Below are 25,902 nucleotides of genomic sequence, written 5' to 3' on the forward strand. Positions count from 1 at the left end.
TCTGCTTAGTGGGGGAAACCATAAGAAAAATGAAAATGCAACCTATGGAGTGGGGGAAAATATATACACAGTATCTATCTGATAAAGGGATAGTACTCAAAATATATAAGGGATTCATGCAACTCAATAGCCAACAAACAATCAAAATCCTAATTAAAAATGGGCAAAGGACCTGAAAAGACATGTAGATAACCAACAGATATATGAAAAGGTGCTCAATATCACTATCAGGCAAAGACAAAGTAAGACCACAGTGAGATATCACCTCACACCTGTTAGGGTGGCTATCCAAAGGACAAGAGGTAACAGCTGCTGGTGAGGATGCAGAGAAAATGGAATGCTTTATACTGTTGGTGGAAATGTAAATTGGTGCAGCCACTATGGAAGCAGTATGGAGGTTCCTCGGGAAATTAAAAATAGAACTACAATATGATCCAGCATTCCCACTTTTTGGTCTGTATCCAATGGAAACTTAACCATTATCTTGAAGAGATATTTGTACTCCAACGTTCATTGCAGCATTATTCAAACAGGCAGGGTATAGAAATAACCTGTCACTGGGTGAATGGGTCAAGAAAATGCGGTGTGTGCATATGTGCATGGGTGTGTACACTGGAACATTTATTATTGAGCCTTTATGAAGGAATACATACCATTTGTGAATGCATAAATGGACTTAGAGGGCAAATAAAATAATCCAGACAAAGGAACAAATGCTGTATAGTAACATATCTAGAATCTTAAAAAGAAAAAAAAAGTGTAACTCTAAGAAACAGAACAGTGATTGCCAGGGGGTGGGGAAAACAGGGAGGAATTGGTAAAGGCTATAAGTTCTGTTATAAGATAGATAAGGTCTGAAGATCTAAAGTATACCGTGGTGACTATAGTTGAGAATACTGTATTGTATAATTAAAATTTTCTAAGAGAGAACTTAGTCTTTCCCTCCCCCAGAAAGGTATACAATGAGGTGATGGATGTGTTAGTCAACTCAGCGGGAGGGGGGAATCTTTTTACAGTGAGTACAATGAAAATCATTGTGTCGTATGCTTTAAGTATCTTGCAATTTTATCTGTCAATTATACTTGAATATAATTTTGCTGAAAAGTTTTGCTTTGTTTTGTTTTCATAAACTGAAAGTATTTTCTCATACAATTGGGTCCTTATAGTTGATATAGAACTAAATATCACATTGCAATTCACTTCATAATCATTTTTCCTTTATCTGTATTAAGTGAAGTGCTTGATCCATAGTATATGTCATATAAGTGTGCTTGCTATTATCCCATCTTCCTCTGCTCACGATTTACATCTAGGGAAGGTTGCCAGATTTTCACCTTTTCCAAATGTCAGCATCATGTTTTAGCTGGCAGCTAGATTCTGGTGTAATTGTCCTACTTATATTTCTAAATTAAAGTTTGTAAAACTGTAGTCCTTATTCTCCTCACCTTCCAGTGTCAAAGGGCAAAGTCCTTCTAATCTACTTATTTCCATTAATGAATGGTATTATAGATCTCACAAATTTGAAATCCTCATGCCGTCTTCCACTCCTGGCTTCTGTATTCAGTTAGTCTCCAGGCTGTATCAAGTCTTGCTTTTATTTTACCTCTCATCATGCCGTTTCAGTTCAGGATCTTACGGTACCTACACCACTGCAGTAGCTTTCTGATTCTTCATCGTTTTACCTTTCTAGTTCATTATTGACTGTGGGATAAAGTTTAAATTCTCTTATCTGACATTCAGACTTTCCTTAGTTTTGTACTATGTCAGTTAGGATTGCATTCATTTACAAGTAACAAAATGTCTGGGGATAGATTGGAGGTGATTCTTGACAGTGATTCAGCTGCTTAAGGCTGCCAGGTCTTTTGTTCTCTTGCGCTTTTCTTCGTGGTTGCCTACGGGTTTTAAGGTGACTGTACTACCCTATCTTTATATTCAGATTCACGTAGGAAGAGAGTGAAGAAGAAAGAGCAAAAAGCCTCCTTTTAAGGAGGAGTGGTCCTAGAAGTACCACTCAACTTTCATTTAACTCTCATTTTCTAAAACTGGTTCACATGGCTACCTATCTGTGGGGAAGTACAGTGTTTTGTTTTTTGATACATTACTCTCTTCAATAAAATTGGGCTTCTGTTTCAAGGAAGAAGGTAAAATGCAGACTGGGTATATAGCTACAGTTTTACCATGAGTACCTGTCTATCCTAAATGGTGTAACTTCTCAAATTCTACACTTCAGTCTAATAAATTACTGAACATATTTTATATCTTTCTACTGTTCAGCAGTTTCACTCTCTTGGGATGTTCTTCCTTTTCCACCATCTAAATCCAAACATTGTTCAGGATTAGTTTTAAATATGACCTCCTCTAATAAAACTGATTAATTAATCCCAGCTTGAAATCTTGTTTTCTCCCCTCCAGACACTAATAAGCAATCATCAGAGTAATTCATTTGTTGAGAAATATGCCTCATGTGAACTCTTCTCTGGTCTGTAACTGCTTTTCTTTGTTTTGCATTGCATATTTATATTATGTTTCCTCAGGTTGTAAACTGGACAGTTTTATGGTGCTTGTCTGCAGTAAGTTTGTAATCTTGATGTCTTTCACAGTGCTTTTTATATGGTAGTACAGAATATTCGAATTATGGATTTGATAGATCTTGTAGTTGAAACTTCTTTCTATATGAAGGATGCCTTATCAATACCATTTTCTTTTGTTAACAGTGTTGTTTTCTCCTACAGGCAAATGTTCTGAAAAAGACTCTGTGTGGAAATGGCTTGCCTTACAATGACAGAAATGGAAGGAACATCCACATTTCCTGTACATCATAATGGTGATATTCCTGGAATTGCTGACTCCGCGAAGCAAATAGATTCAGTCCTACAGGTGTATCTTTACCATTCCCTTGGGAAAACTGAGGGGGATTACCTGAAGTTTCCAACTGGGGAGTATGTTGCAGAAGAAATTTGTGTTGCTGCTGCTAAAGCCTGCGGTAACTATTAAAATACTTATTTTTCTTCTTATTAAGAGATGAATACTTTAATTATCATACTCTACTACAATGTACATATATAATGTGTTAATATATATATTTTTGATGCTTGTGTGGCTGACAGGTGTGCTTTAACATGCACAAAAAAGTGACAGTGTCACTATAGTAGAATTTAAGGCAAATCTGCCTTGAGCTAGTTCTATAGGCTGAATGGTTGTGTGTCCCCCTCCCACCCCCACCCCAGCCCAATTTATATTGAAATTTATTTCCCCAGTGTGATCTTATGTGGAGGTAGGGCCTTTGGAAAGTGATCATCAGGCAGATCCCTCATCAGTGGGATTAGTGCCCTTATAAAAGAGACCCCAGAGAACTTCTTTGCTACTTCTGCCATGTGAAGACATAGTAAGAAGTTGAATCAGAAAATGAACCATCTATGAAGCAGGAGCAAATCCTCATTAGACACTGAATCTGCCAGCACCTTAATTTTGTTCTTTCCAACCTCTAGAACTGTGTGAAACTTCTGTTGTTTAGCAGCTACTTAGTCTATGGTATTTTTGTTACGGCATGCCAAATGGACTAAGACAAAGATTGGTACTGAGACGAGGGGGGATGCTGTAACAAATACCTAAAAACGTGGATGTGGCTTTGTAATTGGGTAGTGGGTAATGGAAGAGTTTTGAGGTACGTGCTAGAAAAAGCCTACTTTGTTGTGAATAGACCATTAAAGGCAGTTCTGGTGAGGACTCAGAAAGAAGAGGAGAGCTGTAGGGAAAGCCTCATCTTCTTAGAGAATACTTAAGTAATCTTGAGGAGAATGTTGGTAGAAATATGACTAGTAAAGGTAATTCTGATGAGGTCTTAGGTGAGTATGAGGAATGACTTGAAAATGAATTGTTAAGCAAAAAGCAAGCAAAACTTAAAGATTTGGAAAATTTTCAGCCCGACCATCTTGTAAAAAATGAGCAAGTGTGGTCAGAGGGAAGACTCAGGCAGTGGCCAAGCAACCATTTGATAATTAGTGTGGATTTACCATCTCAGTGGAGTTACTCCTTAAGACAATAGAAAAATGACTGCAAAGGCAACTTGGAAGTCATTTGGGCTGCTCATCCTATCACAGACTCAGAGTGCAAGGGCCCTGGTGACAGAGCAAAGGAGGTGCTGCCAAATCTTGGAGACATTCTGCTTGCTTCCTGGTGCTGCCTCATTTTGAGGGCTCCTCTGGTGCACCACAGCTCTGAGCTCGTTGGCTGCCCTAGGTGCAGCTCTGGTAGTCTCTACTGCAGCAGCTGCCCCTCTGTAGTGTGCAGGCAGCCAACTTTGGTGGAATAAGCTGTTTCTATCATCTGAGAGGGCATGGTTCCCTCCAGCTAAATTTTAAAGGATAGAGGCACCCAAATCCATGGGGCAGGGCTCCTGGAGCCTTGGGAGCCCAAACTCTGCCCAGCAAAGATGTAGGGGCAGGAACACTGCCCCAGTGGGCCTAGAGGTCAGAGCATCATAGTGTAGAGACAGTAAGGTTTAGACAAACTGGCTATATAGAGTTACCTTTTGGAATTTTTCCACCCCTCTCTGAGCCCTTTGCCTCTTACTCTTCTTCCTTGACTGTATTGCTTGTGTACCTAGTAGTATTCCTTCCCTTCCCATCCCCAAGTGACTGTCATTCATTCTATCTAAGTTTCAATTGAAACTTAATATGAACAACCCTTTGTTTAGTATGGATTTTATTATCTTATAAAATATTTTGTTATCCATGATAAATAGTTTTAACATCAAAATATTTGTATTTAATGACATATCTTGGTCTGTAGTAATCTCTAATTGTAAAATGTTTAGGGGAAATATATATTTTTAAATGACCTTTATTTTTAACTCAGTACCTAAAGAGTAGAATAGAATGTGGAGTTAATGTTACAGCGGTATTGTACAACACTTCCGGCTAGTTACAACTTACTGACACTGCCCTAAGTACTTTAGATGTGTTATTAAATACTTACAACAACACTAGCATATGTAGGTACTCTTGTGATCTTTCTTTTAAAGATGACAGAATGGCCCAAATTATTCTTTATTCATTAACCTGACCTTAGAATTTCTTTTGGCAGTTTTGGAAGTAGAGTTTTCAGGGCCCTAATCTTCAACATTGAAAATTGTGACCAGTCATGAAATGGTTTGGCCAAGCCAGCACCCAGTTGAGCCATTTAACCCAGAATCATTTGACAAGTGAATAAATGGGTTACCTCTTTTGTGGAAAGAGAGTAAAGAAAGGTTATACCTTTCCAATGATACTGGAAACCATTGGCAGCTCTACTTTGATGTGAGAAAAATAACCAAGGTCTCATCAGGGTAGGATTGTTTTTTCTTTTCTTTTTTATTTAATTGTTTGAGTACAGTTTTCTGCCTTTTACTCCTATCCCAGTCAACCCCCACAGTCCTCTCCACCTCCCTCCCTTTTCCACCCCCCTTAGTTTTTGTCCATGTGTCCTTTACACTTGTTCCTGTAAACCCTTCCCCTTTTCCCCTAAATTCCCTCCCCTCTCCCCTCTGGTCACTGTCAGCCTGTTCTCAATTTCAGTGTCTTTGGTTATATTTTCCTTGTTTGTTTGTTTTGTTGATTAGATTCCTGTTAAAGGTGAGATCATATGGTATTTGTCTTTCCCCACCTGGCTTATTTTACTTAGCATAATGCTTTCCTGTTCCAGCCATGCTGTTGCAAAGGGTAGGAGCTCCTTTCTTTCTGCTGCATAGAATTTCGTTGTGTAAATGTACCATAGAGGGTAGGATTGTTTTTTTAAACCTGCCTATTTAGAGTTAGAACTAGCATTTTCAATGTTTTGAATAACTTTTAAAGAGATTTAAAGAATGTTTTTTATATTTATCCACATATGTATAATTTTTAGCAATCTTTATTTCTTTGTGTGAATTCAGATGTCCATTTGGCATCATTCTTCTCTTGAAGAACTTTCCTTTAATTTTTTTTGTAGTGTAGGTTTGCTGGATATAAATTATCTCAACTTTTGTTTGGTTAATTTTTTTTCAATATTTATTTTCACTATTTTTGGCTTGTATTGTTTCTAATGAGAAGTTATATCATTCTTATCTTTGTTTCTTTGTATTTAGTGTGTCTTTTTTTTCTGATGGTTTTTATGATTTTCTTTTCGTCATTTGTTTTCAGAAATTTATCATGTACTTTGATGCAGATTTCTTTATGTTTGCTTTGCTGGTGGTTTTTTGAGGCTCTTAGATCTATGAGTTTATAATTTTCATTCATGTACTGCTTTTGTTCAGTCTTAGTTTTCTGTGTTTGGTTTCATTTCATTTGGTTTCTATTGCTGTGTTTTCATATTTACAAATCTTTTTTCCTGCAGTTCATACTTTAAAAGTTTTATTTGGATTGCTTTTTAATAATTTTTATTACTTTACCATGTTCATGTTTTGCTCTACCTTCTTTAATAAATGGAAAGTGTTAATAGTATTTGATTTCATTTTTTTCATTGGTAACTCTACCATCTGTTTCATTTTGGAACATCCTCTGTTCATTGATATTTCTTCTAGTTTTGGGTCATATTTTCCTGCTTCTTTGAATGCCTACAATTTTTGATTGGATGCTGCACATTGAAACATAAATTTGTAGTTTACATTGTTGGCTGCTGGATTTTGTTGTATTCTTTAAATGATGATGGATTTTGTTCCAGCAGGTGGTTAGGTAACTTGTGGTTTACTTTGCCTCTTTTGAGACTTCCTTCTTTTTTTGTTAGGTATTCAATATTTTTAGTGTATTTACAGAGCTGTGCAGTCATCATGTCAATTTTCACCACCTCATACCTGTCAGAACTAACTCCTCATTTCTTCCTCAGCTCCCTTTATCACCTATCTACTTCTGTCTTTTGGAATCTGTATATTTGGGACATTTCATATAAATGGAATCATGCAATATGTGGTTCTTTTTGACTAGGAGTGAAATTGCTAAGTCACATGGTAACTTTGTGCTTAACCTTTTGAGGAACTGCCAGAATGTTTTCAAAGCACCTGTACCTTTCACATTCCCATCAGCAGTGTATGAAGGCCTCAATTTCTCTACATCTTTGTCAACACTTGTTATTACCTGTCTTTTTGATGATTGTATGGAGTTCATTCATGTTGTACCATCTACCAGTACTTTATTCTTTTATGACTGAATAATATTCCTTTGCATGGATAATACTACATATTGTTTAACTGTTTATCAGTTGATAACATTATGACTCTTCCCCTTTGAGGGTATCATGAGTTATGTTTCTTTGAACACATATGTACAAGTCTTTGTATGGACATATAATTTCTCCTGTGTATATACCTAGGAATGGAATTGCTGGGTCAAATGGTAACTCCACATTTCACTTTTGAGGAACTACTGTTACAGAGAGATCTGATCAGATCACTGGGGAGGAATAGGGAGCTATCGGAGGAGGTTGCCTAGGGCAGTGGTAAACAGTTTAGGATGGGATTGGCTGAGAGCCTAAATGCCTCCAGAGCATATGGAGTTATGGGCCAGAAGATTTAAAATAAAAAGAGGGCAGAGACTGGTTCTCTGGCTCTCTTCCTCAAGAATGCCTGGATGATCATACTGCAGCTGCCTGCATTTCCCAAAGGATGGTATTTTGGATGGGAGAAGAAACTCCGGGTGCAGCCTAGGATCAGGTTGGACTGGCAGAGGATGGTAGGATTATTCTTCTTTGGTGTTTTAAAGGGGACGAGCTCTGAGTCAGAAGCCTTCCATTCTTCCAAAATTGTGTAGCTTTTGAATAAAGACTTCTTTCCATGATCACCAAACCCTTGCCTCCGGAATTTTACCAACAGGGTAAGTAAGTGTGGGCAGCAGGACCCCACTTGCTGTTCAGTAATACTACCAGACTCAGTAACACCCGTTGTTATCTGACTGTTTATATTATTCTGGCAGGGGTGAAGTGGTATCTTGTAGTTTTGATATTTTTTCTGATTACTAATGATTTTGAGCAACTTTGCATTGCTTATTAGTCATTTGCATATCTTCTTGGGAGAAATGTGTTTTTAATTCCTTTGCCCACTTTTAAAATGGCTTGTTTCTTGTTACTGAGTTGTTAATATTAGTCGTGCTTTCAAGATACCAGATCCATTATCAAATATATCATTTGGAAATATTTTCCATTTTGTGTTTAGTCTTTTCACTAGGTGGATCTAGATAGTGCCCTCTGAAAGAAAGATTTTTAATTTTAATAAAGTCCAGTTTATTTACTTTTGCTTCTAGTGCTTGTGTTTTTTGTCCTATCTGAGACTCCATTAATCAAATCCAAGGCCATGAAGAATTGTTTTGGCATTTTTTTTCTGCAGTCTTTTACAGTGTTTGGTGTATAAGTCTTTTACTTGTTAAGTTTATTCATAGGTATTTTATTCACTTGGATGTTATTATAAATGGATTTTTGAATTATTATCCTTTTGGGGTTGTTCATTGCTAGTGTATAAAAATGCAAGTGATGGTTGCCCTTTGATCTTGTATTCTGCAACTTTGCTGAATTTATTTAAAGCTGATCATTTTGTGGGGGGTTGTTTATTATTTTCTGTATATAAGATCATGCCATGTGGAGATAGGGATAATTTTGATTTTTCCTTCCCACTTACAATGTTGAACAGAAGTGTTGTGAATGGGGCTCCTTGTCTTGATCCTTATCTTAAGGGTAGGTTTTTAGTCTTTAACCAGTGTTCATGATGTTACTTGTGGGTAAACGTTTCTTTGGTGCCCATTATTACACTGAAGAAGTTCCCTTTCATTTCTAGTTGTTTGTTTGTCTGTTTTAGTCATAAAAGAGTACTAGACTTTCTTGCACACCTTTTGTGTATAAGCTGAGATGATAATGTGTTGTTTTTTCCTCCATTTTTTGGATTATTTTCATATGTTGAACCACCCTTTTATTCCTGGGATAAATCCCACCTGGTCGTGGCGTATAATCTTTTTAATATTTTGCTGGGTGTAGTTTGCCACTTTTTGTCGAGGACATTTATATCTATATTTATCAAAAATATTGGTTTGTAGTTTTCTTATAGTGGGTTTGTTTGGCTTCAGTATCGAGGTAATGCTGGCCTAATTGAGTGAGTTATTCTCTCTTTATTTTTTCTTGGTAGATTTTGAGAAAGATTGTTGTTACTTCTTTCAATAATTGGTAGAATTCACCAGTGAACCCACCTGGTCTTGGGCTTTTATTTGTTTGGAAAATTTAAATTATGAACTCGATCTCTTTATTTCTTATAGGTCTGTTTAGATTTTTAATTTCTTCTTGAGTCAATTTTGATAGTTTGTGTGTTTCTAGGAACTTTTCCATTTTATCTAGGTTATCTAATTTTGCAAACATTTTTTCATAGTATTTTCTTATACATTTTATTTTTTGTAATTTCAGTACCAGTGTTCTTACTCTGATTCTGGAAATTTGTATTTTTTCTCTTTTTTTCCTTGTTCAGTCTTGCTAAAGGTATGTCAATTTTATTAATCTTGTCATAGCACCAATGTTTGGTTTCACCGATTTTTCTCTGTTGTTTTTCTATTCTATCTTTCCCTTATCCGAACTCTAGTCTTCATTATTTCCTCCTTTCTGTTGACTTTGGGCTTAGTCTACTAATTTTTTTCCTTTTTAGTTTCTTAAGGAGTAGAGTGAGACTACTGATTTCAGATCTTTATTCTTTTCTTTTTTAAAGATTTTATTTACTTACTTTTAAAGAGAGGGGAAGGGAGAGAAACATCAATGAGTGGTTGCCTCTTGCATGCAATGCAGGCATTTGTCCTGACTGGGAATGCAACCGATGACCTTTTGGTTTGCAGGCCAGTGCTCAATCCACTGAGCCACACCAGCCACGGCAGATCTTTATTCTTTTTAATGCAGGTGTTTACAAGCAAAATTTCCTATCTTAAGGTTGCACTGTATCCCATAAGTTTTGATGTGTTGTGTTTTGTTTTCATTTGTCTCAGTGTATTTCTAATTTTCCTTGTTACTTCCTCTATAACCCATTGACTGTTTCAGTGTGTTGTTTAATTTCCATATATTTGATTTTTTTGTTTCCTTTCTGTTATGGTTTTTAGTTTGTGTCATTGTGGTTAGAGAAGACACTTAGGATGATTTCAGTTTTTATAAGTGTATTGAGGTTTCTTCTGTGACTTAACACATGGCCTGTCCTGGAGAATATCCATTTACATTTTAGAAAAGTGTATGTTCTGCAATTTTGGGGTAGTGTTCTATATATATCTGTTAGATATAATATAATTAATGTATAGTGATATTTAAATTTCCTATTTCTTTATTATTCTTTGGTCTACTTTTTCTGTCTATTATTGAGAATGGGGTATTGAACTTTCTAAGTATTATTAGTGGATTGTTTATTCCTCCCTTTGGTTTTCAGTTTTTGGCTCATATATTTTGAGGCTGATTTGTTAGGTTTATAAATGTTTATAATTGTTATACTTTTTAAAGAATTGCAACATTCATAATCTCTGTTGTCTTTTGTAATTATATTTTTTATTTTTTTAACTTTTAAATATATTTTATTGATTATGCCATTACAGTTATCCTATTTCCCCCCTTTATTCCCCTCCACTTTGCACACCCCTCCCCCACCATTCCCCCCCTTTAGTTTGTGTCCACATGTCTCAAGTTCTTTAGATTCTATAATTCCTATACTATTCTTTCCCTCCCCCTATTTTCTACCTACCATCTATGCTACTTATTCTCTGTACCTTCTCCCCCCTTCTCCTCCTCCCACTCCCCTGTTGCTAACCCTTCATGTGATCTTCATTTCTATGGTTCCATTCCTGATCTAGCTGTCCTCTTGGTTTGCTTTTGTTTTAGGTGTGGTTGTTAATAACTGTGTGTTTGCTGTCCTTTCACTGTTCAGATTTTTCATCTTCTTTTTCTTAGATAAGTCCCTTTAGCATTTCATATAATAAGGGCTTGGTGATGATGAACTCCTTGAATTTGACCTTATCTGAGAAGCACTTTATCTGCCCTTCCATTCTAAATGAAAGCTTTGCTGGATAGAGCAATCTTGGCTGTAGGTCTTTGGATTTCATGACTTGGAATACTTCTTTCCAGCCCCTTCTTGCCTGTAAGGTCTCTTTTGAGAAATCAGCTGACAGTCTGATGGGTACTCCTTTGTAGGTGACTGTCCCCTTATCTCTTGCTGCTTCTAGGATTCTCTCCTTCATTTTAATCTTGGCTAATGTAATTATGATGTGCCTTGGTGTGTTCCTTCTTGGGTCCAACTTCTTTGGGACTCTCTGAGCTTCCTGGATTTCCTGGAAGTCTATTTCCTTTGCCAGACTGGGGAAGTTCTCCTTTATTATTTGTTCAAATACGTTTTCCACTCGTGGCTGTTTCTTTCCCCCTTCTGGTACCCCTATAATCCGGATGTTGGAACGTTTAAAGATGTCCTGGAGGTTCCTAAGCCTCTCCTCATTTTTTTGAATTCTCATTTCTTCATTCCTTTCTGGTGGGATGTTTTGTTCTTCCTTCTGGTCCATTCCATTGATTTGAGTCCCAGTTTCCTTTCCATCACTATTGGTTTCCTGTGCATCTCCCTTCATTTCAATTAGTTTAGCCTTCATATGTTCCTCTAATTTGTGACTATAATCAACCAGCTCTGTTAGCATCCTGATAAACAGTATCTTGAACTGTGCTTCTGAGAGGCTGGCAATTTCTCGGTCGCTTAGAGTTATTGGCTCTGGGGCTTTGAGTTCTTCTTGAGCCACCTTTGGACTGTTTGTGCCTGTTACGTATCAGGATTGGAGCCCTAGGTGTTCACCAGAGCAGGGCAACTAAGTCGCTGGGTTGTGAACCTGTATGTGGGGGCGGGGTCAAAGAGGAGCAATGGCGGTCTCGTCTGCTGCCTCCTGCCGCTGCGGCCACAGCTACCACTGTCACCGGGGCCCTCAAGTTTCGTCCCACTGCACGCGAATGTGGGACTGTGGTCAGTCTGCTTCACACCCCGACTGGTTCCAGGCTGCCTGCACGCCTGTGTCTCGGGATCTTTCCTGCCCAACCCTGCTCGCTACTGGCTCCGCCCCTCTTACCCTCCCGTTGAATGGTTAGATGTAGTCGGATTTACTTATAATTCAATTTTCTGTTCTTTGACTGTGTCTTTGTTCTCCAAACCTTTGTTGTATTCAAACTTGGTTGTGGGAGAAGGCACAGTCTTTCCACCTATGCCTCGGTCTTGGTGGAAGTCTAAGTTCCTATTTTTTAATACAACGTGTGTGTCAAATGCAGGGTTACTGCCTTTGCTTCCTTTCTAGATCAACTCCATCAAAATTAAAAAAAAAAAAGAAAATGTATTAATATACAATTTCCTTTTTGAAATAAAGTACCAGTATGACTAAACATGACTTATAAACATTGTCTTCTGTTATTGCAGGACTGACCTAACAATTTTCTTTTGCTGTGTACATTCTTTTCCTGACCCCTTTCTGCCAATTTACATGGATACATTCATTTCCTTATGTTGATACCTATTATTAATAAATTGAGTCTTTGTTATGTTAAGAAATCATTATTCTTAATTTAAAAAAATCCCGATGATCCATAGTTTAAGTTCACTTTGCCTGTTTTGTATAGTTACATTGTTGTTTGAAAATCATGACAGTGTCTTGTTCTAAAAATATCCCTATCAACACATGCTAAGAATAATGGTTACATATATAGAGTCTAGCAGAAGTAAGGCCTGGTTGGGTATGGTAGGGAGGGTAATACTATAGGTATAATAATTTATAGTTTTAGTTTGAACATTTCTCCTAAAATGTCATATGGTATGCTTGAATGTGGTATTGTTATGTTACAGAATGACATGCTTATGAGTTTGTAATAAAAGATTCTGTAATAAAATAGGGGCATTTTTTGTGCCAGATCCTGTGTAATTTGGTTTGTTTGATTACATTTAAACTGAATGCTATCTCTTTGTTAATTAAGGTTCTCTTCCTAGTATTTTTCTCTTTCCAATATAATCTCATATCAGGTCTTTTACAGCCCCTTTCTGGGCAGTTTCACCACCCTCTGTGTCTCTTATGTACCTAGAATACTGGATTATGTGAAATAGTTTGCACAGAGAAGAGAGGTAGTACCTTCTAAATTTAAAAAAAAAGTAGTATGTACAAGACACAGATATGGATTGTGATGCTAGCTACTTGACTAGATGATGTTATTTAAAATTTAGCCCTCGCTGGTGTAGCTCAGTGAATTGAGCACGGGCCTGCGAACCAGATGATTGCAGTTCGATTCCCAGTCAGGGCACATGCGTAGGTTGCAGGCCAGTTCCTGACAGGGGACGCACCAGAGGCAACCATACACTGATATTTTTCTCCCTCTCTCCTTCCCTTCCCCTCTAAAGAAAAATAAAATCTTTAAAAAAAATTTAAAATTCTTTTTCAATGCAGAATTCATGTGGATGAAAATAGTATTGCAATAAAATAACTATTTTTCAGATTATTTGAATGACATTTGCTGTTAACTTTATATTTATTTTTTATCCACATGCTTATTGATTTTAGAGAGAGGGGAAAAGGGAGGGAGAGAGGGTGAGAAGCATTATGTGAGAGAGAAAAACATCCGTTGGCTGCTTGAACGCTTAACCTAGGATGGGCTCTGACCTGGAATTGAACCCTCCATCTTTCAGTTTATAGGACAATGCTCCAACCAACTGAGGCATGCCTGCCAAGGCATCTTATTGTTATTTTAAAGTTTAGAGAATGACAAACCATAATTCTCTATAGTTTCAAGATGATTTACATGGTCAACCCTTATTTTGGAATTGATTAGTCTCCTTTTTTCCTCTTTAACTTATTTTTTGACATGAGGGCTTACTGCTTTTATTTAATAATTTTTTTAAAAAAGTTTCTTCTCCATTTGTAGTTGGACCTTCATTTTTCTTAGCTCCAACCTCTTAACTAGGGTGGTAATCTCTTATGAATCATTTTATAGTTTTCTCCATGATCAAATAATCACATACGGATACACTGTCTCACTCCCTCCCATACCCACAGTCATTAGGATGTTGAGGCTATTGTTTTATAAAGTGGAATCATATTATATACCCTTGTGTGCTACTTACTTTTCCTGTGAAAACATACATTTTGAAAAATCTATTTAAGCCAACTACATTTGCACTAACTCATTCTTTCATTTAATTTTGTAATAGTCCAAAATGGCCTTTGCACATGTTATGTTTGAGGGGCGGAGCCTTAGGTATTCGTCAGGGCTGAGCGACCCAGTCACTGGGTTGTGACGCTGTATGTGGGGGTGGGATCAGGGAGGAAAAAAATGGCGCTTTGCTCTGCTCAGCTCTCTCTTAGATTTCTGTCCCCTCTGCCACTTCCCACAAGCAAATTGGGCCCCTCTGGTGCTGGTTCCCGGGTGTGTGGGCCCATGTACTCTTCAGGACCCTGTGCATCTCTCCAGTGAACTTTCTGTGAGCTTGGGAGCCTCTCCCAGCACCTCGACCCGGAGAAAGTCTTTCCAGTTGGTGCTTTCAGGCTCCAATTCCCGCTGGGGACGTAGCTGGAGCGGTCTGTCTCATGGTTTGCTTCTTAGCTTGGTTTATCTGCGCACAAATGTGTGACTGCAGTCAGGACCCAGCTGCCCTGCACCCTCACTGGGTCCACCCGTTGCCACCCCGAGCCTGGGATCCACCAACCACCTCCGCCTCTGCTCCTGGGTCGGTCGGACCGAATGGAATGATCTTTCCAGCCCGACCCTGCTGTGCTGCTGACTCTGCCCCTCTTACCGGCCTGGTTGAGTGGTTTGTTGTTGTCAGACTTCCGTACAGTTCAATTTTCACTGTTTTGGCTGCGTTTTTGTTTCTAAAACTTTGCTGTCTTTAAATTTAGTTGTGGGAGAGGGCACAGTGTTTCCACCCACGCCTCCATCTTGGCCGGAAGTCTCTGATTCTTATTTCTCTTTTCCTTCTTCCCCCTCCTTTCTTCTCCTCCATTTAAAAAAAATGGATAGATTATTTCTTTAATGATTATAGTTTTTTTGAAATGTTTTATTAAATCCATTTTAAAGTTATATATTTTTAAATTAGTTATATATTGTTCATTTGACTACATTTTCAGATTTATTGGCATAATTTATTCTAGCATTCTCTTTGTCTTCATAATTTATGCTTTAAAAAATTCTTAGTGTTTATCTGTGCCTTCTTTTTTATCATAGTTGACAAAGGCTGGTTTACTTAGTCATTGCAAATAATCAGCTTTTATCTTGTTAATTCTCTTTATTAAATTTTTATTTCTTGTGTTGTAAATTCTGTTGTATCATATCCTATCAACTGTCTTTGGAATTATTCAGTTGTTTGCTAACATCTTGGTTTAGATAACTTACATCAGTCTGTTATTTTCTAATGTAATCAGATCAGATCTATTTTCCTCTTGAGTATCCGTTTAGTTATATTTTATAATTTTTAATACATGGTATTGATGATCATTCATTTATGATCATGAAGCATAAAAATGATTTTAATTTTGTGATAATTTCTTCTGTGACCTGTGAGATATTTAGAAGTATTTATAAATACAAAAATGGACACAAAGATAGTTTAAAAGTGTTTACTGAGTAAGCTATTTGTATGTAACTCACTAAAATTATTACATATCTACAACTAGGCAATTTTAATAACTTATCATCTACAAGTTAAGAATTTTTGTCAGTATGTGAAGTTGATGTCATTTTACCTACAGTGAAAAAGAATGAAAATAAAAATACTTTCAGTAGATGAATGGATAAAATAGCTATGATACATTTACACAATGAAATATTACTCAGCTATAAAAAAAAGAAGAAAATTTTTTTCTTTATGATAGCATGAGTAGGCGTGGAGAGTATTATGCTAAGGGAAATAAGCTAGTCAGATAAAGACGACTGCCATACTATTTCATTCATATATGGAATCTAATGTGCAAATTGAGCTTAGAAGCAAAATAGAAACAGAGAGAGAGCAGGCTGACAGCTTGGGGAGGGGAGGGGTGAGTAGAAGGATTGAGCAAAAAAAGAAATAAAAGGAGAAAGAACTCACCTCAGTTGGTGTGGCTCAGTGGATTGAGTAATGGCCTGCAAACCGAAAGGTCACAAATCCGATTCTAGTCAGGGCACATGCCTGGGTTGCAACCTAGGTCCCTGGTTGGGGGAGTGCAAGAGGCCACCAATCTATGTATCTCTCGCACATTGCTGTTTCTCTCCCTCTCTTTCTTCCTCTCTTTGCCTTTCTCTAAAAGTAAATAAATAAAATCTTTAAAAAGAAAGAACTCATGGACACCCAAAACACTGTAGTGATAGGGAAGAGTGATAGTGGGTGGAGGTCAAAGAGGATATGAGGGTATAAATAGTGATGGAAAAGTATAAAATAAAATAAAACAGCTATTCCTGAGGGAAAAATACCATTATTACTAATAAAGAATTGACAATAATTTCTTTAAATAATAATTTATCAGTGAATATCAAAAACGTCCCTATTCTCTCTTTTAAAAATAATTTTTGAACAAAGTTGATATGCCTTAAAAATACTCTTTTTCCGAGGCTTATATTTTCAAATATATAGGATTAAAAATTATTTAAAAATTAAGAATAAGTTATTTTAATTTCACATATTTGTTATTTCATTCAAATTGAGGACTTAGCATTTCTATTTTTATTTTTTAAAATTTTAAGTATATTTTATTGATTATGCTATTAAAGTTGTCCCTTTTTTTCTTCCCTTTTCCCCCCTGGGTCCTGTACCCCTCTTCCCTTCAGTATTCCTCCCCACAACCCCTACCTTATTTCATGTCCATGGGTTGTACATATAAGTTCTGTGGCTTTTCCATTTCCTATACCATTCTTAACCTCCTTCTGTCTATTTTGTATCTTCTAATTGTGCTTCTTATTCCCTGTACCTTTTTCTCCCATTCTCCCCTCTCCCTATCCCTGCTGATAACCCTCCATGTAATTTCTATTTCTGATTCTTTTCCTATTCTATTGTTTGATTAGTTTGTTTTTGTTTTTGTTTTCTATTAGGTTCAGTTGTTGATAGTTCTGACTTTGTGGTTTGATCTTCTTTTTTTTAGAGAAGTCCCTTTAACATTTTATATAATAAGGGCTTGGTGGTGATGAAGTCCTTTAACTTGACCTTATCTGGGAAGCATTTTATCTGCCCTTCCATTCCAAATGACAGCTTTGCTGGATAGAGTAATTTTTGAATGTAGGTCCTTGCTTTTCATGACTTTAAATATGAATACTTCTTTTCAGCCCCTTCTTGTCTGTAAGGTTTCTTTTGAGAAGTCAGCCGATAGTCTTATGGGACCTCCTTTGTAGGTATCTCTCTATTCTTGCTGCTTTTAAGACTCTCTTCTTCTCCTTAATCTTAGGTAGTTTAATTATGATGTGTCTTGGTATCTTGGTGTGTTCCTCCTTGGGTGCAACTGGACTTTCGTGTCTATTTCCTTTGCCAGATTGGGGAAGTTTTTCTTAATAATTTTTCAAATGAGTTTTCAATTTCTTGCTCTTCCTCTTCTTCTAGCACCCCTATCATTCAGATGTTGGAATGTTTAAAGTTGTCCCAGAGGTTCCTAATCTTCTCTTCAATTTTTTTTGGATTCTTGTTTCTTCATTCTGTTCCAGTTGAATGTTTATTTCTCCCTTTTGTTCCAAATCATTCATTTGTGTCCTGGTTTCCTTCCCTTCACTATTGGTTCCCTGTATATTTTTTAAAATTTCACTTTGTATAGCCTTCACTTCTCCCTTTATTTTGTGACCATACTCAGTCATTTCTGTAAGCATCCTGATTATCAGTGTTTTGAATTCTGCATCTGATAGGTTGGCTGTCTCTTCATCACTTCTTTACCTGGAGTTTTGATCTATTCTTTTGTTTGGGCTATATTCCTTTGTCTCAGTACCAGTCTGGACAAATGTTTCTTCTTTAACTCCTTGGTTTTCAGACTTCCATACAGTTTGATTTTCTGGCAGTTCTATTTTTTTTTTAAATTTGTTGTTAATCCTTCTTTTGGTTGTGTAAGGAAACAAAGCATTAACTACCTATACCTCCATGTTGGCCAGATAATCCAGGCTTTAAAATTTTTAAGTATTCATTTCTGAGCTAAATGAATCATGACTAGAGGACATGCTATGTATGAGTATTCTCTGGCATTTTTAGAGACTTGTTTTTAATTTCCACATGATTGATGTGTATATGTTTGTGTATGTGTAAATATTCTATATATGCTGAAATAAAATGTATTAATTGTGTGGCTTAGAGGCTTTATGTGCATTTTTAAAAGTTCAGTGGCCTTCAATTATTTGTTCACGTTCATCCAAAAATATGTTTGAAGAAAATTACATATCCTTGCATTTTAAGCTCACAACTAAAATTTTTTATTAAGTTCGGCCTGGCTGGTGTGCTCAGTGGATTAAGTGCAGGCCTGTGAACCAAACAACCATGGTTCATTCCCAGTCAGGGCACATGCCTGGATTACACGCCGGTTCCCAGCGGGGGACGCATGGGAGGCAGCCATACATTGATGTTTCTCTCCATTTCTCCTTCCCTTCCTCTCTAAAGATAAATAAATAAAATTTTTTAAAAAATAAAAAAAATAAAAAATTTGTTTCATTAAGTTCAAATAGAGCTGAGGATATAATTACTAATGAATTGTGTAAAACTTGATATTTAAAAATAAACCTCTTTCACTGTTTTCTTAAAAATATCCAGTGACTTCTAAATATTTTAGTTGTTTGATGTTCTCATTATCGATTACAACATAAAGGTTTGAATCAATTTTTCTGTAGAGACAACTAAAAAAATGGAATAATTTTAAAAAATCTGCTTAGAAGAGTACCAGCAATCATGTTTTAAAATGCAGAGAAAGAAGATTTTGACTGCTATTGCATTTGTGCTTATTTTGAGTTCTTCAGACCCTCTACAAATTGTAGATGGTATGTAAATGTACTTTTAACTCTCTGTACTCATTTCTTTCTCTGCTTCTTTCCTAGGAGTCACACCAGTGTATCATAGTATGTTTGCCTTAATGAGTGAGACAGAAAGGATCTGGTATCCGCCCAATCACGTCTTCCATATAGACGAGTCTACGAGGCACAGTGTTCTCTACAGAATAAGGTACTTTCTTCCGTAATGTGACTCACATAGTAGTAAAGGGCAAAATGGGAGAAGTTATTAAAAAGAATTTTAATTGTAAGATACATAATACCAGAACTAATTAATATTTAATTTTCTTCATTTAAGACTGTGTTTCTCCTTTAAAGGAAGTGTCCATACATGTTCTTTGATTAGAATGCTCTGAAAATAAAGCTGTTCTGGTGAGATGCTATGTTACCACTTATAATTATAGTTAAACTTTAAAAGGATGAGTATGGCTTTACTAACAAAATCCTAAATTTTGGAATATTGCTCATTTCCCAGGAAATTAAATGTCTGTGCAATAAAATGTAATCTCACATGTCTTCTTTTTAATAACTTTTTTTAAAGTCGAAGAGAAGATTTTTTCAGTGTTTATTACAGTCTCTAATTATAAAGTTAGTTTATTTAATAATTTATGGTAACACGTAATGCTAATTCAGAGAAATCCAGAAGTATTTTTCTATTCAATGAAACAAAGAAATTAAGTTTGATCTGTGGCTCTTAATGAAATAGATGCATTCACTTCAGAGAGTCAGCGTTACAGTGGAAAAGAACATGGGCTCATTCATAATTTAAAAAAGAAAGGTAAAGGGAGCCTTAATTAACTAAGACATAAGAGAGATACTCTTACCATGATAAAGGGTATCTGTAAAAAAACATGTAGCAAATAATATTCTTAAGTGATAAAATGTTTGAAGTGGTCTCTTTAAAATAAGGAACAAAGCCACAGTCGCTGCTTTTGTTTAGGATTTTAGTCAAGTTTCTAACCAGTGCAGTAAGACAGGAGAAAAAAGTTTAATAACCGAGAACAAAGAAACAAAAAGTCATTATTTGGAGATGTCATAATTGTTAGCAATATACAGGTATTAATAATAAGCATATTTCTACCTTTCTGTTTCCTGTTATTGTCTCTACATTCTGTGCATGGAAGGAGGGAGTGTATTCATTTTACAGTTATGTTTCTTGTATTTTCTACTTATACTTTTATTATGGTCTTATCCAGATTTCCTTTTGTTCTCAACTTGTATTTAACACTGTTAGCTGTGTTTTCTGATTATGGGTTAATACCTTTTAGTATGCTGGAAGTGGCTATATGTACACAGTATGTTTATATTTGAAGTATGTATTTGGAAGCTGATGGAATGTTTTACCTGTCGTGTAGATTTTACTTTCCCTACTGGTATTGTAACGGCAGCAATAGAACCTATCGGCATGGAATATCTCGAGGTGCCGAAGCTCCTCTTCTTGACGACTTTGTCATGTCTTACCTTTTTGCTCAGGTATGATTATATTATCTACTTGTACCTGTGTTAAGTGATAAATATCTTGCTTTATAGTGTATCTCTTTAAACAGGAAAATCTTCACATATGGAAAAATTGATGTTCCATTTTGCTTAAAGGGTGCAGATAATAAAATTAAGTCTTTTTCACTAATTTTTAATCTCATGGTTTATGGACAATAGAATCTATTTTATAAACTTTCCTTGAATTAGCCATTTGATTTTTCTTTTTCTCCTTCTGCTGTTCCTTTTTCTTCTTCCTTCTCCTCCTTCTTCCTTTTTCTTTCTTCTTCTTGTACTTTAGATTATTTTAAGGATTTCACAAAGTTTAGACTGAGTTGTACAACATGATTCATGTAGACATAAATAGTTGAAACATAAGACAGTAAAATATCTTTAGAAAAGGTTTTATTTTTTAATTCCTGAACAATTTCAGACTTAAATAATGGGAGTAAAATGTAAAGAAACTAGGTAACTGCATAAAAAAATTGAGCTATAATAGTTTATGTAGTTCCTCATGGGAGGGTGCCTGATATTTAGTTTGACAGCTGGGTTCCAGTTATTTGTTATTAATACTGTTATGTTAAATTTTCATAGTGTATTTGAACATTTTGTAATGCTTTTTAAATATGTATCTTGATTTAAGCAGTAACTAAAATGTTTTATCATTAAATAACTTTTGTTTTTATGTGCTAGGAGAGTGAGGAGTAGAAACTAAAGAAAGAAAATATATTAGTGCTTTTGGGTAAAGATGTGGTCTTGGTATTCCCCAAGGTGTCAGTTTAAGGGGTTCTAAATCAAATTTAGTAATCTAATAGGAAGTAATCAATCCTACAGATCCTGATGGCTCAGATTTCTAAACTGTCTAGTAGGGCTAATTCAGTTTGTGAGCAATAAATTGAAACTGTTCTTTTTTAGGCTATGGAAGCAACCTACATTTTTTATTGTGGTAAAATATACATAGTAAAATTTACTATTTTGAGTCTTTTTAACTGGGTAGATCAGTGGCATTAATTAAGTACATTCACATTGCTGTGCAACCATCTCTACTGTGCATCATCAGAACATTTCTCATCTTACTAAACTGAAACTTCATTCTCATGAAACAACAATTCCCCATTTCCCTCTCCTTTGGCCCCTGGCAGCCACCTGTGTGCTTTATGTCTCTATGAATTTGCCTATTCCAGGTATCTCATATAAGTGCGATTTTTGTGACTGACTTATTTCTTTTAATATAAGGTCTTCAAGGTTCATTCATGTTGTAGCATGTGTTAACATTTCCTTCCTTTTCAAGACTGAATATTGTATTGTACATAGGACCACATTTTGTTTACCCATTCACCTGTTCATGTATATTGGAGCTGCATCCACCTTTGGCTCTTGTGAATGAATAGTGATGCGGTAAACATGGGTTTACAAATATCTGAGACTCTGCTCTCAATTTGTTTGGATATATATCCAGAAGTGGAATTAATTGAATTGAGTGGTAATTCCTTTTCTGACCTTGTTTTGAGAAACTGCTATACTGGTTTCCATAGCATAGCAGTTGCATCATTTTTACATTCCTACGAGCAGTGCACAGCATTACCATTTCCCAGCATCCTGGCCAACACTTACTTTCTATTTTTTATAGTAGCCATTCTGACAGGTGTAAACCAGCATTTGTAGTTTTGATTCACATTTCCCTAATAATTAGTGATGTTAACCATTTTTCCATAAGCTTGCTGGCCATTTGAACAAAGGATTTTGTTCAAATCCTTTGCCCATTTTTAAATCAGTTTTTTTGGTCAAGATCTAAGTGTTCTATATAAATTCTGTGTGTTAATTCATGTATCATCAGATACATGATTTGCAAATTTTTTTTCTCTATCATTACATAGGTTTACTTTTCACTCTGTTGATTGTACCCTGTGGTGTGCAATAGTTTTTAATTTTTATGTAGTCTAGTTTTGTCTTTTGTTACCTGTGCTTTTGTTGTCATATTTGAGAAATCTTTGCCAGATCCAATATCATGAACCTTTCTCACTACAGTTTCTTGTGTTTTATGTTTTATTGTTTTAGTTTTTACATGAAAGTCTCTTGTTCATTTTGGGTACATTTTTGTATATGCTTCAGATAAGGGTCCAGCTTCATTTTTGCATGTGGATATCCAGTGTTTTCAGCACCATTTGTTCAAGGGACTGGCCTTTCTTCATTAAATGGTCTTGGCGCTCTTGTCAAAAATCATTTGCCCACCTACCAACCTTTGTTCAGCTTCCTTTGTTTCAGTAACCATTAAGAAAGACAGAGACAAGCTTTTGAGAATATTCTAGTATGAGATTATGACTTTCTCTTACTTTTATGATTTTGTTTCATCCATATTGCAGAGCTGATCTATTTTGGGTGCATGCTAGTTAAGTTGTGTTAATAAGGCACATTTTCCTAAACTATTCATTTAGTTGCTTTACCCTAATAATTAATACTGTGATATCTCATACTTTTGATCTAGAAAAATTACAAGTGATTTCCAGTTTTGTTTTTCTAGGAAGAATTTTTATATTTAGGACAGCAAAATAATTTCACAATGTAATCCTAAATAATGTCTAAACAATACCATATGATTTTTATATTTATTTCTTATGTTTCTTAATATTTCATTTCTATAAGTCTCTGCCCAGAAAATAAATAAGGTAGTAATTATCTTATTCCTTGAGTGTATTTTATCAGGTTAGGCATATACATGTTAGAGACTAAGGCAAATTTTTGCCAGAGTGTAAGAATATGTTGAGATTTAAGAAATCATGATCCACACATATGCTGCCTACAAGAGACTCATTTCAGAAAAAACGACATACACAGACTGAAAGTGCAGGGTTGGAAAAAAATATTACAAGCAAATGGACAGGAAAAAAAAGTGGGGGTACCAATACTCATATCAGACAAAATAGACTTCAAAACAGGGGCCATGAAAATAGACCCAGAAGGTCACTTCATAATACTCAAAGGAAGAATCCATCAAGAAGGCATAAGCAGAGACTTCCGGCCAAGATGGAGGCATAGGTGGAAACACTGTGCCTCCTCACACAACCAAGTTTAAAGACAACAAAGTTTTAGTAACAAAAATGCACCTAAAATGCAGAAAATTGAACTGTATGGAAGTCCGACAACAACAAACCACTCAACCAGACCGGTGAGAGGGTCAGAGTCAGCAGCACAGCAGGGTCAGGCTGGAAAGATCGTTCCGTTTGGTCCGACCGACCCAGGAACAGAGGCGGAGGTGGTTGGTGGATCCCAGGTGTGGGGTGGCAACGGGCGGACCCAGTGAGGGCACAGGGTGACTGGCTGACTGTGGTCACACATTTGCGCGCAGATAAACCAAGCAAAGGAGAGAACAGTGAAGCAGACCACTCAGGCTAGGGCCCCAGCGGTGGTAATTAGAGCCTGGAAGCACTAATTGGAAAGACTTTTGGGGTCGAGGTGCTGGGAGAGGCTCCCAGGCTCACAGAGAGTTCGTTGGAGAGACCCACAGGGTCCTGGAGGGTACACAAGCCCACACACCCAGGAACCAGCATCAGAAGGGCCCAATTTGCTTGTGGGAAGCAGCAGAGGGGACAGAAATCTGAGAGCGAGCAGAACAAATGCCATTGCCCCTCTCTGACCTCACTCCCATTTACAGCTTCACAACTCAAAAACTGGGTCGACCCGCACTGGTGAACACCTAAGGCTCTGCCCCTCATACAGAACAGGCAAGAACAGACCAAAACATTATGGCTCAAGAAGAACTCAGAGCTCCAGAACCTATAATTCTAAGCGACCAAGAGATAGCCAACCTATCAGATGCACACTTCAAAACACTGGTGATCAGGATGCTCACAGATTTGGTTGATTTTGGTCACAAATTAGATGAACAAATAAAGGCTAAATTAAGTGAAATGAAGGAAAATGCACAGGAAACCAATAGTGATGGGAAGGAATCTGGGACTCAAATCAATGGAGTGGACCAGAAGGAAGAAAGAAACAAACAAAAGAATGAAGAAAGAAGAATTCAAAAAAATGAGGAGAGGCTTAGGAACCTCCAGGACATCTTTAAATGTTCCAACATCCGCGAATTATAGGGGTACCGGAAGGGGAAAAGAAACTGCCATGAGTGAAAAACTTATTTGAACAAATAAGAAAGGAGAACTTCCCCAATCTGGCAAAGGAAATAGACTTCCAGGAAGTCCAGGAAGCTCAGAGAGTCCCAAAGAAGTTGGACCCAAAGAGAAACACACCAAGGCACATCATAATTACATTAGCCAAGATTAAAATGAAGGAGAGAATCCTAGAAGCAGCAAGAGATAAGGGGACAGTCACCTACAAAGGATGCCCATCAGACTGTCAGCTGATTTCTCAAAAGAGACCTTACAGGCAAGAAGGGGCTAGAAAGAAGTATTCCAAGTCATGAAATCCAAAGACCTACATCCAAGATTGCTCTATCTAGCAAAGCTTTCATTTAGAATGGAAGGGCAGGTAAAGTGCTTCTCAGATAAGGTCAAATTCAAGGAGTTCATCATCCCCAAGCCCTTATTATATGAAATGTTAAAGGGACTTAGAAAAAGAAGATAAAAAATCTGAACAATGAAAGGACAGCAAACTCACAGTTATTAATAATCACATCTAAAACCAAAGCAAGCTAAGAGGACAGCTAGATCAGGAGTGGAACCATAGAAATGGAGATCACATGTAGGGTTGGCAACAGGGGAATGGGAGGAGGAGAAGGGGAGAGAAGGTACAGAGAATAAGTAGCGTAGACAGTAGGTAGGAAATAGAGGGGAGGGCAAGAATCATATGGGAACATAAAAGGGGGGGAATGGTAGGGGAGGGGATGTGCATGATGGAGGGGAATGAAGGGGGGGAATAGGACAACTGTAGTGGCATAATCAATAAAGTATATTTTAAATATTTTTTAAAAAGAAGACATAAACATTATAAGTATATTTGCACTCAACATGGAGCACCCAGATATGTAAGGAAAATCTTATAGGATTTAAAGAAACACAGAATTGTGTTATTGACAGCAACACAATTATAGTAGGGGATTTTAACACCCCACTGTGAAAAATGGATAGATCTTCCAAACAAAATATCAATACATATTGCAGCATTGAACAATGTCCTAGGTCGAATGGACTTAAATGATATATATAGAGAACCTTTCATCCCAAAGAAGCAAAATACACATTCTTTTAGAATGCACATGGAACATTTTCAGACGAGATCAGGCACATTCAGGGTGGTATGGTGGTAGGGAACATTTTCAAAAATAGACCACATGGTAGGACTCAAAACAAGCCTCAACAAATTTAAGAAAACTGAAATCATACCAAGCATTTTCTCTGACCACAAAGGGACTAAAACTAGAAACCAGCCTCAAGGAAAAATCTCAGAAACACTCAAACTCATGGAGATTGAATAGCATGCTATTAAACAACAAATGGGTTAAGAATGGCATCAAGGAAGAAATAAAAAAGTTTC

General features: G+C 36.5%; 1 protein-coding gene across 5 annotated transcripts in view; it reads left to right on the forward strand.

Moving 5' to 3' along the window:
• The window catches only part of JAK2 (Janus kinase 2), a 150,843-nt gene that overhangs the window by 97,954 nt on the left and 26,987 nt on the right, over nucleotides 1–25,902 (forward strand). For all 5 annotated transcript variants that reach the window (XM_037061776.1, XM_037061777.1, XM_037061778.1 and 2 more), the window contains 3 exons: nucleotides 2,733–2,983; nucleotides 18,985–19,108; nucleotides 20,292–20,409. In XM_037061776.1, coding sequence (XP_036917671.1) covers nucleotides 2,764–2,983; nucleotides 18,985–19,108; nucleotides 20,292–20,409 — 462 coding nt within the window. In that variant the 5' untranslated portion in view covers nucleotides 2,733–2,763. The remainder of the gene's footprint in view (nucleotides 1–2,732; nucleotides 2,984–18,984; nucleotides 19,109–20,291; nucleotides 20,410–25,902) is intronic.

The sequence above is a fragment of the Sturnira hondurensis genome, unplaced genomic scaffold (genome assembly GCF_014824575.4).
Source record: "Sturnira hondurensis isolate 20B ecotype Veracruz unplaced genomic scaffold, ASM1482457v3 Scaffold0013515, whole genome shotgun sequence".
NCBI classification, from domain to species: Eukaryota; Metazoa; Chordata; class Mammalia; order Chiroptera; family Phyllostomidae; genus Sturnira; species Sturnira hondurensis.